At 39.4% G+C, this 15,410-nt stretch overlaps 1 protein-coding gene across 1 annotated transcript in view; it reads right to left on the bottom strand.

The window, feature by feature from the left end:
- LOC126251847 (RAB11-binding protein RELCH homolog) overlaps positions 1-15,410 on the bottom strand; it is a 121,964-nt gene that overhangs the window by 19,219 nt on the left and 87,335 nt on the right. The window contains exons 16-17 of the mRNA XM_049952523.1: positions 12,483-12,546; positions 4,613-4,751 (exon numbers count right to left, since the gene is read on the bottom strand). Of these exons, the coding sequence (XP_049808480.1) occupies positions 4,613-4,751; positions 12,483-12,546 (203 nt within the window). The remainder of the gene's footprint in view (positions 1-4,612; positions 4,752-12,482; positions 12,547-15,410) is intronic.

Raw genomic sequence — 15,410 nt, 5'->3', positions numbered from 1 at the left:
GGTGTTTTTAACCGTAGAGAGATCTTTTCAAGAAATTTAAATCACCAATTCTCCCTTCCCAATGCAAAAACACATTACTGGTGCCAACTACATACAGAAAAACCACTATAGTATAAAATAAGAGAAATCAAGAGCTTGCACAAAAAGATTTGGTGTTCATTTTTTCCACATGCTTTTCAAGAGTGGAATGGTCAAGAAATAGACAATGTGGTTCTATGAATCCTCTGCTGAACACTGAAATGTGAATTACAGAATAATGATATAGATATAGTTGTACACATAGGGGTGTTGTAAATACTAAGTTACCTTCAAAGTGAAATAACAAAACATCAAAGACATCAGAAACTACAGTGAGTGTGGCATGGATAATATGCCAATGTATCCATGTGGTGCCACCGAGCAGCAGCTGTCCACACCAGGTACCAGTGAACTAGATAGTAGTGTGGGCAGCCACACAGTCTAAGTAATAGCAATGCTCCGGCTTCATTTATTTCGCGCGAAGCGACAGGATTACTAAAAATAAGTAAAAATAGCGAAAAAATGTTCTGTCTCATGCAGAAACATGTTTCTGAGTCTTGTGTTTGGTTTATCAATAACATAAAAATGAATAAATACTGCTGTGAAAGTCAACAGGGTCTATAAATTTTGAAATAATGAACCAGATAAGGTTCAATGGATAGCTGTGAAATGAAAGTGATCATCATAACTTCACTACTCGAAGCTACAGTGAAAATGAATAGTCAATTGGTTGTGATTAAACACAGTATTGAGGACCCAGAAGTTGAACTTATGAGTAGCATCCAGTCATTGGAAAATATTAAACTGATACTGAAAACAAGCCGAAGTATGAGACCAAATTTAATTCAATGGATTAAATCTGGTTAAATGGCAAAATTAGGGATGAGATCAACAAAAAAATCAAAAGCTAAGAGTTGAATGTTCCATACTGGAAGCAATTAAAGTGTGTGAATATTGCCAGCGATAAGATAATATGATTAAGTATAACAGACTAAATACAGCAGTGATAAAAGTGTATGTCAATGCAGGTTAGTATTCTACAGTTTCACAGGTAAAAGATATTTTATCAGTGATTTGCAACCTCCAGTTGTCACCTGAGGATGGCCAGAAAACTTATTTGAGATCAACTAAATAATATTCCTCAGAACATCAGGAAAGTGTTTCCTATTTCATATTATTATGTTATGTTCTGCCATCAAGCACCAACACAAAATTCAGTTAACATTGCAAGATATTTATTATGATATTGTTGCTGGTTATTGTGTTGTTGATAATATTGATGTTTTTATTTGGAATAATGCTGAAGTGAATTTCAATGAAATTGTTAATTCTGGACATGCTAATGATGCAAACAGTGAAGTAATATTGATGATGTAGCTGTCTTTTCTGATAATGTTGGATATGTTGATGCAGTAGAAGTTCAAATCAGATGTAATAAATGGCGAAGTAAAATTTGAAACTCTGAAACCTAATGGATTCATATCAAATTTAGGGATGCATTAACGGAAACTGTTACAGAATGTCAAGTAGCTTATGAAATTATGACAATGGAAGATTTGCATGACATAGTTAAAAAACTGCAAGGAAGAGATGATAAAGTGAAAGATGATTTTCTTCACAGAGAGACAGACATGGTATGCCAAGAATAAGAGGAATGTATAAATTTTGTGTGTATCAGACACATGTGTTTTATTGGAAAACCAATATCATATTTATGTTGTTCTCTTTGAATTTAACCAAACATATAATATGCTCAGTGGGTTAGCACTCTTTTCTGCAGACCCCTTCATATGAGGAGAAGCATTGTTATCAGTAGGACAGTTCTGACTATTTAAAAAAATAATACCGTACAGTGTGTTTACCTGCGACTGACTGTTAAATTACAATAGATATCTGTGTGTGTGGTCAAGATGTAAACTGGATAATGCGATATATCACTAATTGCTTTATTCCAGAGATCATATTGAGCTCAGAATTCGGTTTAATGACTAAGTCTTTTTTTACTGTATGTACAATGAAGCCTTCTTCAGAAAAGGAAACACACACAATATTCATTAACACAAGCAAGCACACCTGTGCACACTTGATCACCATCTCTGGCAGCTTGGACTGGAATGCAACTGTCACACAGAGTGGATGCAGCAATCTGATGGTGGTGGGGAAGGGAAAGGTATTGTAGGGTACATAAGACTGCCAAAAGATGCAGTGTCATGAGACTGTAAGACAGGGAGGAGGACAGACGAGGCACTGGGGAGTGGAAAAGGAAAGGAGCGGGAAAGGGTAAAGATGGGTGGGTGCATTGGCAGAGGACAGCAAACAATGAGCATGAGAGGACAAGAATAGCAAGGAAATGATAGGACAGAGGGGGTGGAAACTGTTGGGTGCAGGGGGTGGCAAAAGTAGGTTACTGCAGGTTGAGGCTGGGATAATTCTGGAAGCAGAGACTGTTTTGTTATCCTGACCTCAACCTACAGTAGCCTACTGTCCCTACATTCTCCACCCAACAGTTTCACCCCCTCTGTCATACCACCTCATAGTTATTCCCATCTCCTCACCCTCTCTTTGTGCCACCCTCTGCCAGCACACCACCAGTCCCCCCCCCCCCCCCAACCCCCCCCCCCGTCCCCTCCCTACCATTCCCCACAGCCTCTCGATGCTGCACCAGTTGCAGTCTTGTCATGCCTCCTACTAGTCTCTGCATGTTCTGCCAGACAGCACTCCCCCACCCCTCCCACCCCCACCCCCCACCCGTACCCTGCTATCCCTTACCCTTCATTGCCATCTCCAGATTTCTGCTTCTGTTCTACATGACAGCTGCATCTCGGTCCTAGCTGCTAGAGATGGTGGTCATGTATGCATGAGGTGTGCTTCCTTGTGTGAATGAATATGTGTGTGTGTGTGTGTGTGTGTGTGTGTGTGTGTGTGTGTTTCGTTTTCAACCGATACCTAAATATGTATGAGGGGCATTTGACATCTCCGTGCAAAAATAAAAACTATTTTCGGTATAGTCTCCTTTTAGACTTATACACTTCGTCCAACACTGTTCTGATTTGTTGATCCCTTCCGAATAATAGGAATTGTCCAAGTCTGCAAAATAGCTACTAGTTGCTGCAATCACCACCTTGTTTGAATAAAATCTTTTGTCCCGCCAGCCATTTCTTCAAATTGGGGAACAAATAGTAGCCCAAGAGAGCCAACTATGGAGAATAGGGGGGATATGAAACTAGTTGGAATCCTATTTCCATTAATTTTGCAACCACAACTGCTGAGGCGTGTGCTGGTGCATTGTCATGATGGAAAAGGACTTTTTTTGCAGTCCAATCGCCGGCGTTTTCCTTGCAGCTCGGTTTTCAAATGGACCAATAACAGTGAATAATATGCACCTGTAATAGTTTTACTCTTCTCCAGATAGTCAATGAGGTTATCCCTTGGAAATCCCAAAAGACAGTAGCCATAACCTTCCTGTCTGAAGGAATGGTCTTCGCCTTTTTTGGTGCAGATTCTCCCTTGGTAACCCATTGTTTAGATTGTTGTTTGGTCTCAGGAGTATAGTAATGTATCCATGTTTCATCTACAGTGACAAAACGACTCTTAAAGTCCTGCAGATTCTTCCTGAACAGCTGCAAACCATCCTTGCAACTCTTCACACGATTCCGTTTTTGGTCAAGTGTGAGCAATCGTGGAATTCATCTTGCGGATAGCTTTCTCATGTCCAAATATTTATGCAAAATAATACGTACCCATTCATTCGAGATGACCATAGAACCAGCAATTTCATGTGCCTTAACTCTTCTGTCATTCATCACCATATCATGGATTTTATCAATGATTTATGGAGTCGTAACCTCCACAGGGCGTCCAGAACGCTCAGCATCACCTGTGCCCATATGGCCGCTCTGAAAATTTTGAAACCACTTGTAAACTGTTCTAATCGAAGGTGCAGAGTCACCATAATGTTTATCAAGCTTCTCTTTAGTCTCCTGAGGCGTTTTGCCTTTCATACGGTAATATTTAATCACCACATTAAATTCTTTTTCGTCCATTTTTTGACAATCACTCTACTTCCTTAATTCACATGAATGCCAAACACAAAGAAGTAGACCAATATGGCTGAAACTTGGAACGTATCCTTTCCGAAGATGTTACTAACTAAACATGACCTCGATACATGCCGGCGGACTTTGCACAGACTTTTCAAATGCCCTCGTAACTGTCTTTTTGTTGTGCCTCTCTGCAAACGCAATGTGTCACCTTTACGGTCAGTATCAGTGTGTCTTTTTCCTTATATTACTGAAATTCAAAACTGGAGCTTCCATTGCTAGGTTTAAATTACCTTTTATGACCTACAATTATGTTCATCCCCCTTCAAAACTATGAGGTGACCCACACATGGCTCCTAGTTGTACTACAGTAAAATAAAAAGAAAGATGGAAACAGAAATAGCACTACAAGGTAATTTATCATCCTTGAATGCATTTAGAATATTACAGAAATTTTATCTTGCATGAAAAGCAGCTAAAGAAAATTTCTCCCCTTCTAAATGCATAATCAAATCTACTACTTGACTGTATTTATTCTGAATATAACACTTTACCATCATCTCGAAATGCTGGTTCACATGCAGTAACAATGGAACCCATTGTTTTTACAAGCTGTATCAGTGAACTGTGATTATCTCTTGTTCCTGCATCTGCCATTATACTCTGAAGTTGGAGATATACCTTGGCATGGATCTGGAAAAATAAATAAATAAATAAATATACAGTATATGTACGTGTATTGTTAACCATTCAAGAAAAAAATGGTTAAAAAGCTTCCCACACCTGTGGCTTACGAATAAAAGATATCTTGTACAGCAAGTACAGGAAACAAGATGATGATCAAACAAAGAAGGGCTGAAGATCACTATGAAGACTTCATCCACAGATAAAAATACTCTGCAGCTTACCTGATGAGCTGAGAGTAAATTTGACATAATTGCCATATGCTCTGTGTACACTTAGTATTAGTATGTTTTCTTGTAAAAGTCCTGTGTCATATATTGATATTTAAGACCTGCTCAACACATTATTAAAGTAATGACAAATGTAATGTGGTGGCTTAAAACATTTTAACCCTTATATGTGGAGATGGTCCATGACTGAGACTGGTTGATATTTGGGGTTACAATAAAAGCAGCTGATGGTCAAACATGTGTTTTATACATTACTTGATGACTGCTGATAGCCACCTTCCAAAAATGTTTAAAACAAAATAAAAGTAAAAATAGTGCAAATCACTAAGTTGTACAACCAGTTGTTGTGTTAATACTTGGGGCCATTGAAGACAATGCCTTGTGGTCAGGAAAAGAAAACTAAAAATGGTCTGGGTTTTGGTAAATCAGATAGGGCCTTTTCAACACTAATCTTTCAATGAGTGCGAGATCGAAAATTTACAGTCACTTTGTATTAGCAGTTTTGACTTTGTCAGTGATCCACGGACTTCTCAAGCAAAAACTGTCTACAAACTTTGGGCTGCTTAGGATGCATTACAGAGATGTATGCTGGGAATTATTAGGAGATATAGGAAAACAAACAAATGTAACATATTTGAGTGAGGTAATGGCAACAAAAATTTAATGGAAGTGGGCAGGAAAGCACTCAGGTAGAGGGATAGTAGACAGAAAAAGCAACTACTCTGCTGTATTCCAAGAGATGAGAAAAGACAGAGTTGATAAACTAGTGGAAAGGGGGTAAAAACATGCAGGAAAGATGGGGTTACATATAGCTAAGGGCAGTAGGTTTCGTAAAAATAAAGATGACACTTTCATTCAGTAGTAGATGTTAAAGGGCTGATGACTGCAACATTATTACTAGTACATACAATAATGTATGTCTAGTATTTAACTTCTACATGTTTTAAGTAGATTAATATGATCAGAATAGGTATATATTGTTAATTCTTTTCTTTTGGAAATGCTTGGTGTAATGGTCTAAAATATTTTAGCAATTCATTATATATACATCTACACATTTATGACAAGTGTAGTATTAATTTTTAAATGAAATGCATTTGTAATGTACGACTTATTCTATACGCCTGAGCAGTACTTCACTTACAATGCATGCAACAAGATTGAATCTCAGTATATCAGTTCTTGTGTAGATTAATTATACCATATTTTTCTTTTTCTGGTATATTCCTCATTCAGAATGATCTCCACACTATGCATCCATGAACACAATGTAAACCATTCTAATCTGATTGAACTTATAGTCACAGAAGATTTTGAATTGCTTAAGTATGACTGACAGTTCAAGATATTGCCTACACTTCTGCAGGAAAACTTTGCATTATCACATTTTACTGTCTACATCTACATTCACATTAGGTTTTGTCTATATCTGTAATGAGCAAGCCACATTTCTGTGTGATGCAGACTGTACTTTTGCCACCACTATCATATCCTCCCTTGTCTGTTCCATTCCCAAATGGTGCATGGGATGAATGGCTATTGGTAAGCCTCCATAAGAGCTCTAATTTCTCTGATTTTCTGGTTATGGTCATTTCCTGAGTTGCGTGAGGGAAGAGGTAATATAACCCTTCTTGAAACATTCTGAAATTTCAACAGTAAACCTCTCCAAGATACACAACAACTTCCTCGAATTTGCCAACAGAATTTATTGAGCACAAGTGCACACACTTACTAAACAAACCTTTGATACCGTAATGCATACCGCTCTTCATTAGACCTTCTCTCTCTCTCTCTCTCTTCCAGCAATCAAAAAGTCCCAAAACAATCAGAACACTCAAGAATTTGTCCCAAGATTAGGGTTGCAATTCCTTGTGACAGATAGAATGGCCACCAGACTGCATTAGTGTTGTTCATGTTTACTGTTGCTACCAGGCCTGATAGATCACATCAGGGGCAAGAACAGCTCAGTTGTTGAGTGAACAGTGTGAAAGACAAGGAGATGCCACATACGTGGGATGGCAATTATCAGCACTAGACATAGTTTGAAAGGAGTGTCATTGTGGGTCTCCACTTGGCTGGCTGATCAAATTGAGCAATATCTCGTTCAGTCATGATGTAGCCCAATGTTGGAATGCATGGGAACGTGAAGGTAGGCATAGTCATCATCAAGGTTCTGATCAACCACACCTGACCATCACAAGGGAGGATCACCATACAGTGCACCGAGCACATTGCAGTCACTTCACATCTGCACCTGTCATCAGAAAATAACTAATGGACTCCCTGTAACATTCTGTGTAATTCTGCACCACTGCTTGGAGACTAGTAGCAGCTGAACTAGGGAATTACCATCCCATACATACGCTGCTGTTAACACAACAACACAAATGGCTGTGTTTAGAGTGGTGCCATGTTCAGGATGCTCGGATTACTGAGAAACGGTGATGCATTCTGTTCGGTGACAAATCATGGCTCTGCACTAACCCAGATCACCATCGTCAATGAGTATGGTGGCAACCTGGGGAAAGGTCTCCAGGTGTTACTCTTGGTGTCAGTCTGGGAAGCCATCGGGTATGACCACAGGTCATGGCTTGTGGAGATTGAGGGCACTCTGATGGCACAATGGTATGTTACAGACAACCTGTTTACTCACAGATTCTCTCTGGTGCAACAGTATCATGCTGCTATTTTTCAACACATGACATATGTTTCTATGAACTACCTGCGTGTTGTTGAAGTACTGTTGAGATGTATTGAACGTATGTGGGACAAAGTAACATTTTGACTTAAACTTTTTGCAACATTGTGAAACTTTGAACAATAAATCTCTCCAAGATCCCTAACACCTCTCTTGCATTTGTCAATGGAATTTATTGACTACCTCTGTTAAGCTCTTGGCTTACTAACAAACCCATGATAACACAAGTCATTCTTCATTGTATCTTGTCTATCTCTTCTATTAATCAAACCTGATAAAGGTCCGTGGCTCACAAACAAATTGGCACCCTTCAACCCAAACTAAGCTTCCAGCTATACTACAGACCACTGTGTCACCACAACCTATACTTTCAAAAAATATACACAAAAAATATTTCCAGTGTTCTGCACTCTTTCTTTTTTCAAATGTAAGATGTCTTGTGCAACAACATCATTACATTATGAAGTGACGCAATATCCCCTCCAGTGCAGGTTCCTTTGCACTGATGAGCTGTTTTAGTTGATTTTCTATTTCACAGTCACTTAGCTTAATATCTGTAATTTCAGCATCCACGTGAGACTTGAAAGGAGGGACCATGTCTTCTGCAGTAAAACAATTATGGGAGACCAAATTCAATATTTTGGCCTTTCATTATCATCTATGTGGTCTCTAAGTGACTGAATAGATGGGTTCGATGCACTTCCTTACTTTACAATAGACTAAAGCTTCTTACGATTTTTGGTCAGATTGCCTGACAAAATATTACTTTTGAATTCAATGAACTCTCTCACATTGTTCTCCTTATGCTCACTTTGGCTTCAGACAGTTTTTGTTGGTAAAATGATATTAATTCACATAAATATGTGGAACAGCTCTCTTTGCTTTCATATTAACTTCATAACACAATATAACAGACTGTTCTGATACTACACTGAGCAATTGCATGTTGTATACTGTACCTGATAGATGGCCTTATTTTCTCACAAAGGCTACAGCCCGGCTGTCTGACTCCTCATGCATGATGAGTTTGCCCACGGACAGGTTTTCAAGCTTGGACATACTATAATAAAACTACGGCTGATCTTTCCCAGCCCTCACAACTCTGCTCATCACATACAAGTGTAAGACACATCATACAGTATTTCTGAATTTATCTATTTGCGCTTCACATCATCATTACCAGAGATAAATATCTAATGTTGATTGTTCAGATACTCTGCAATTTGTTTTCTGTCACTCTTTCTAAACAAAAATATTTTCTTATCTTTCTTAGCACTGTTTGTAACACCTGCAGCCACTGATACTATGACTGCCTTATGGTCACTGATTTGCCCCTCCGTGTTAACTCTTTCAAAAAGTTCATTTGTGTTACTTATAACAAGTTCTAAGACGTTGTCCTCATGTCAGTTCTTTAACAGCTCTAAACCTGCAATTTACTAAAAGAACATCAACATTTTCTCTTACTGATCTGTAGTGAAGCCATAAAAGAGAAAAACGTTTCTGCTACCTATGTAGATTCTTCCTTTGTTTAGCACATGTCTGACCTACTGAGAGAAGACATGCAGTTCTCCTCCTGATAACAGTGGTTGAGAAATCTATATACACGTTCATCACAGAATCATCACAGTTTCTGATTTATACCTACTTCACAGGTCCAACTAAAAGGCTGCAACTGAGGGCAGAATGGTGGAAACTATGGACCCTACTTCACCCTGTCAACAAGGCTTGCTCTCTTCAATTAGTTCAACAAACTATCTAAAGGAACCAAGGATGGCCACAGCACTCAGGCAACAAGCATCATTTGTACAGACATGAGTTGCGATTTTCAGCAGGTTGCATCCAGTGTGACACACAGCAGCCTTCTTTCCTAACCTGTGTGACAATTTTCTGAGTGGCTCCATTAACCTTCTAACACAGGAGCTCCCTATGACCAACGCATCTACTCTCTGTGCTTGTCCGAACATCACAGTAAAAAGGTGAGGCATCCCAGCACCTTGTACCTGTTGCTAAGGTGTAAGGGGGCAACCTTGTGGCCAGTTCCCATATCTGACTTCCTCTCAGACAGGTACCCACAACTATCCAACACTTATCCTCAAGTGATAAAGTGGTCAATTATGTGTATCAGAAAATACAAAGACATTGGGGTTTCCAGGGGATTTCAGTTAGATCAAAGATGCTACAGCTTTTGACATTGGTGCTCAACACAACAACAGCAGGCTGATGCCTGTCAACCATGGTCAACAAAACTTTTTTGGCTGCATCTGCCCAGAAATCACTCCACCTTAAGTCTACACCAAACAAGCACAGTACCTTTCAATTTTCTTCTACATAAATCAGACAATGGAACTCCAGGTAGGAATATCAACAATGTAGCAAAAGAAAGATTGCTACTTACTGTAAAGAAGACACGTCAGGTTGCGGACTGTGCAGGGATGAGACTGACAACATGCACAGTGTCAGGAGGTTGTGGGTCACAGAGGCAAAAAAAAGAAAAAGGAGCAAAAAAGGAGAGGAGCGGGAGAATGTGGCATAGATGCTAGGACAAAGGGAATGGAAACTGTTGGGTGGAGAGTATGGGGACAGTATGTTACCATAGGTTGAGTCTGGGATAATTGCGGGAGCAGAGTATGTGTCATAAGGATAACTCCCATCTATACAGTTCAGAAAAGCTGGTGGTGAAGGGAAGGATCTAGATGGCTCGGGTAGTGAAGCAGCCACTGAAATCAAGAGTGTTATATTCAGCTGCATGTTGTGCCCTGCCCAACAACCTCCTGATGCTGCGCATGTTGCCAGTCTAGTCTGTGCACAGTCCACCACACAGTGCTCATCTCTGTACCCACTCATACACTGCTATCCCATCCCGTTCCCCGCCCCCTCCAGATTGTTGCTTGCAAATCCCATGTGATGTTGCATTCCGGTCCGAGATGCTGGAGTTGGTAGTCATGCGTGTGTGAGGGGTGTGTGTGTGTGTGTGTGTGTGTGTGTGTGTGTGTGTGTGTGTGGTGTACTGATGAAGGCTACAGCCAAATTGTGCCTGACTACAACTTGACACGTCTTCTTTATGGTAAGTAGCATCTGTCTTTTTCCTACATTGTTCATATTCCTCCTACATAAAACCACAAATAAATGTACTAACCTACGTGGTCGCCTCCTAATTGAGTAACAATAAGTAGACAACAGCAAGAGTTCCAAATATAAACTGGGATGTTTTAAGTGGCATAAACTTATAAAATGAAAACACATAAATAAAAAACAAGAGAAATAAAAACTAGCTCTGGTTCTTTTAGCCAGAACTGGAGGCATTATTACAAAACAAAAGCGAAAACTCTAAAGTGTGATCCTCTACACACACACACACACACACACACACACACACACACACACACACAGAGAGAGAGAGAGAGAGAGAGAGAGAGAGAGAGAGAGAGAACTCTTATAAAGTATGTAAACATTTTTTCGTGGGATGGGGAGTGAGTGAGAGAGTATATAATAATGTACACAACTGCCACTCAACGCAGGCAAATACACACACACTTTCACTTCTTTAAGGAAGAATGGTAAATCCTGTGTACAAGGTATACACTATGGATGTTGCTGCAGGTGACTGCTCTCTCCTCCTAGCTCTACCGACTATTTTCAGTACAATGTAACTGGATGGATAAAAAGTCAACTCACCAAGCGGTAGCAGGAGACTGCACATATTAAGGTATTTAAATTTGCGTGCTTTCAGAGCCAGTGGCTCCTTCCTCCGACAGAAGGGTTGAAGGGCAACGAAGAGGGGTGAAGGAAAATTATTGGTGACGTTTAGGAAATGGGAAAGTTCAGAAAAGTCACCCAGAAACCCAGGTGAGGGGAGACTCACTGGATGGGATGAGAAGGAAATACTGTTATTTTTGTTGACTATTTACAATGTTATTTAGAACATTAACAAAACTGAAAGTCAATAAGGGGACTATAGTGCTTAGGGGCAGCAAGAAACTACTTTATGATGTCAGTACACATGATTTTAACTCTTGAAAAGTATGCAAACAAGTGTCCATTAGTCTTAAATCAAATTCTCACTCTTCGCCTACAACTCCGGTGAAAAATTCTTCTAGCATGTGTGAAGTTTTAGCATGTGTGAAGTTTTGATGCAATTTTTTCTATAGTTATGCTCTTATTTCTACACTTGAAAATTGTTTTCCAAGTTTAATTTATATTCCCTTTGCCCCCCCCCCCCAAAAAAAAATGAATATATCATCTTTAACATGGTATCAGGTTTCCCCCAAATGGTGATATTTTTATTGTGTTCACTTTCTGTAGGTTTTATTTGTAGGTGAGCTTTGGTGACAATTTTATTTTGCTCACTGTGCATTCACATTTATTAGCATTTTTAACACACCCAGAAATTCCCATGCTGCTCTCTCCCAACCTACCTGAAAATTCAATGGAAAGTCTTGTTTGCTTTGGTTATCTGGGATCCCGCAAATAATGCTTAGCATTAAGTAATGGTTACACTCAGGTGAACACTTAAGTACTCAGAGGTACAAACAGGTTATGGTCTATTTTAACAAATTTATTAATGTAAATTAATTTCTACAGTGCCCACAAATATTTCTACAATAAACCAAAGAAGTTATGCTCAATTGAAATGTATTTTATTTTTATTTATTTATTTATTTTTTAAATCTGGCAACATACATCTGAATTACATATAAATGTGATAGCATGTGGTGCTGACTGCTTGGCCAGTTTTCTCTAAAGGACTATGGAAGGGACTTCTGCTTTTAAGAACATAATTCACTTTTATTACTGCTTATAGTATGGACTTACCTCCTTAATTGCTATACTGGTTATAACTTTTCCACAAGCCGGAATAGTAGCAGTCCTGACTCCCCTAAAAACAGATTTACAGATGTCAGTTTCTATAAAGAGTAAATGAATTTTCTTGAATATGTTATAATCCACAAAAATTTTGATACTATGGTGTAACTGAACAAGACATCTAGAAAGAAACACATTACAAGGAAGGAATATGCTGACTTTTTTAAGGAGACCAAGTATTTCTTCAAAGAATAGTCTCAATGTGGCTTGCAGCACATCATAGTGACACTGTGGCATGGTAAACTAATTGTAAGCGGTTTAAAATGTATGCAAGAAGCAAATATGTCTCCATGTTTAAATTTCAACAACAGTCCCTCTCCACCATAAAATAACAATGTGTTACAAGCATTACAAGTACAATGCACATCTCATTTTTGAACAGTACATCTCAGTACTACACTGGCAGCTGAACATCAAGCTAATGAAAAGTTAAACAAAGAATGTTGAGTCACACATTATACTTTTCTTAATAATTCCTTTCACTTTCTTTTTGTTTAGATACTGAATGCAGGAAAAGAAAAATTTGCTTGTTTTCTTACCCTACTTCATCATCTCACTCACAGACATGTCTGTGAGAGCTGCAGGGATGTGGTGGGGATAGGCCAGGGAGGCTTTCCTGGAGGGGGAAGGGGAGGGAGGGGATAGAAGGAATGTGTAGTGCTAGAGTGGGAGTAGGAAAGGGGATAGGCAGGTGGATGACACAAGCTAATGAAAGGTGAGGCCCAGAGGTTATCAGAAGGAAGGATAGGAGCATATGTTGCAGGCACAGGTCCCATCCAAACAGTTCAGAAAAGTTAGTGTTGATAGAAAGACTCCAGATGGCGCAAGCTCTGAAGCAGTCATTGAAATGAAGCACACTGTGTTGGGAAGCATTTTCAGTAAAATAGTTGGTCAAGCCACCAGATGGCCACAGTTTAGCAGTGACTACTCATGTGGACGGACAGGACATTAGACGTGATGCCACATAGAAAGCAGCACATTGGTTGCAGATTAGTTGGTAGATCACATGTCTGCTCTCACAGGTGGACCTGTCTTTGATGGGGTAGAACAATTGTCGGCAAACTCACTTGACAAAAAAAAACAACTATCAATAGCCCAAAGATTGAAATATCTTTCGAGGGTCAATTAAAAAAAAAACACTATGTGCATAGTTAGATAATTTTTTACTTAATTAGGACATTCATAAGATGGCCTTTGCTAAAAACATCCTCAATATGAATACAGTACATTGGCTCAGGTCAACCCCTTTGAACTGTCCCTGCAACACTCATCTTATATGCTTGTTTCGGCTCTCTCCTTTCCTTCATACTGTCTCTATGTCCAAACCATCTCAACATAGCTTTTTAATAATCAACAGTACATCTTCTTTCATTCCACAATGCTCCCTAAAATTAACTTAATAAACTGTATTTATAGTTGTAAGTCTTAGTTAAAACTGAGACAGGCTGAACAAAACATATTATAGTACATAAAAACAGTATTCTTTATTGATAGAAATTAAGTCATGACAATGACTGGGCTACCAAAAAGTAAGAACGATAATTTCGCATCTCCTTTGGGTAATCAGGTTCTCAGAAATAAGACAACTTCTCAGTTTACTCTTGAAAACTTTATGCTTGAAAGTGATAGTTCGCATGAATATACGGAAACAACAGCAAACTATCTTTGTTTCAGAGCACGTGCCTAAAGATAATGACAAATCATCGAAGTATGTAAACATTGAAATAAGAAATCCAGTCATATCTAGGAAAATTACTATATGTAACTGCACAAGCTTATATTTCTTTGTCGTTTAGATAATCTGTTTCACGTATTTCCGACTGAGAATTAATATTAAATTTCTTTCAAACTGTTTGCTAGTTAGTTCATTAAAACATAAATTTCTTCTTCTTTCACCAAATTGAACGCTTTATCCCACACATCATGAGAAACTGTTTCGCACATTGCAATGGAATAGATACCCCAACTACTTCATTATCTGTCAATTGTGCCACACTAAAAATCATCTCACATGCCCCATTTCAAAGCACAATCCGTCCCCCCTCCCCCCTCCCTCATCCCACTCCAACCCACTCACACTTTTGAAGATACTGTTACAAGCAATCTCTACACCCCTGTTTAATGCCACTTTTTCAAAATAGACTCGCTCAGCTCGAAAACCAACTGCTGTCTATGGACCATGAAGGTTCATTTGCACTGTATTTCGTGGAAGAGCCACACTCAAGGGATCAAAGAGCTGCATGTGGCTCGCAAGCCACGACTTGCCAACCACTGGGTTAGATGTCTGCGGCAGAACTGGAGTAGGTAGGAGTTGGAGGATGTATGAGACAGGTCTTGCATCTAGGTCTATTGTAGGGATATGAGCCATGCAAAGGAATGGGTGGGTACTGAGTCACTGGTGGAGTGCTCATTTATGGCTGGAAAATGGGTATGTTGGAGGGAGGAGGTGACTGGAGAGTTGCATCGCATCCACATTCCTCCAGAACATCCATAGCTTCTGTCCCATTTGCTTCACCTGGTAGTCCTCAACCCAATAAGCCACCTTCGCTGATGATGAGCTCCATCTCAAGAATGCTACTTCTGAACCATCGAGGATACTCCCTCCCTCACAGCTTAGCCACCTATGGTTATTGCATCTATAGTGATGAGCAGTCGATCTCCAAATATGCAAAGGGTCTCACAGAGGCCTTCACAGACCAAAATTATCCTCCCTGTCATGTCCCCAAACAGATCTCCTATGCCTTGTCTCTCCAGTCACCTAACACCTCCCACATAACCACTCTCTGGGTAGAAAGGCATACTCCTCTCCTGACATAGTAGCATCCAGGACCAGAGCAAGGGAATCACATTCTCCACCAAAGTTTTGATTAACTTGCA

This window comes from Schistocerca nitens, chromosome 4, assembly GCF_023898315.1.
Source record: "Schistocerca nitens isolate TAMUIC-IGC-003100 chromosome 4, iqSchNite1.1, whole genome shotgun sequence".
In the NCBI taxonomy this organism is placed as follows: Eukaryota; Metazoa; Arthropoda; class Insecta; order Orthoptera; family Acrididae; genus Schistocerca; species Schistocerca nitens.
This window is presented reverse-complemented; position numbering and strand designations above follow the sequence as displayed.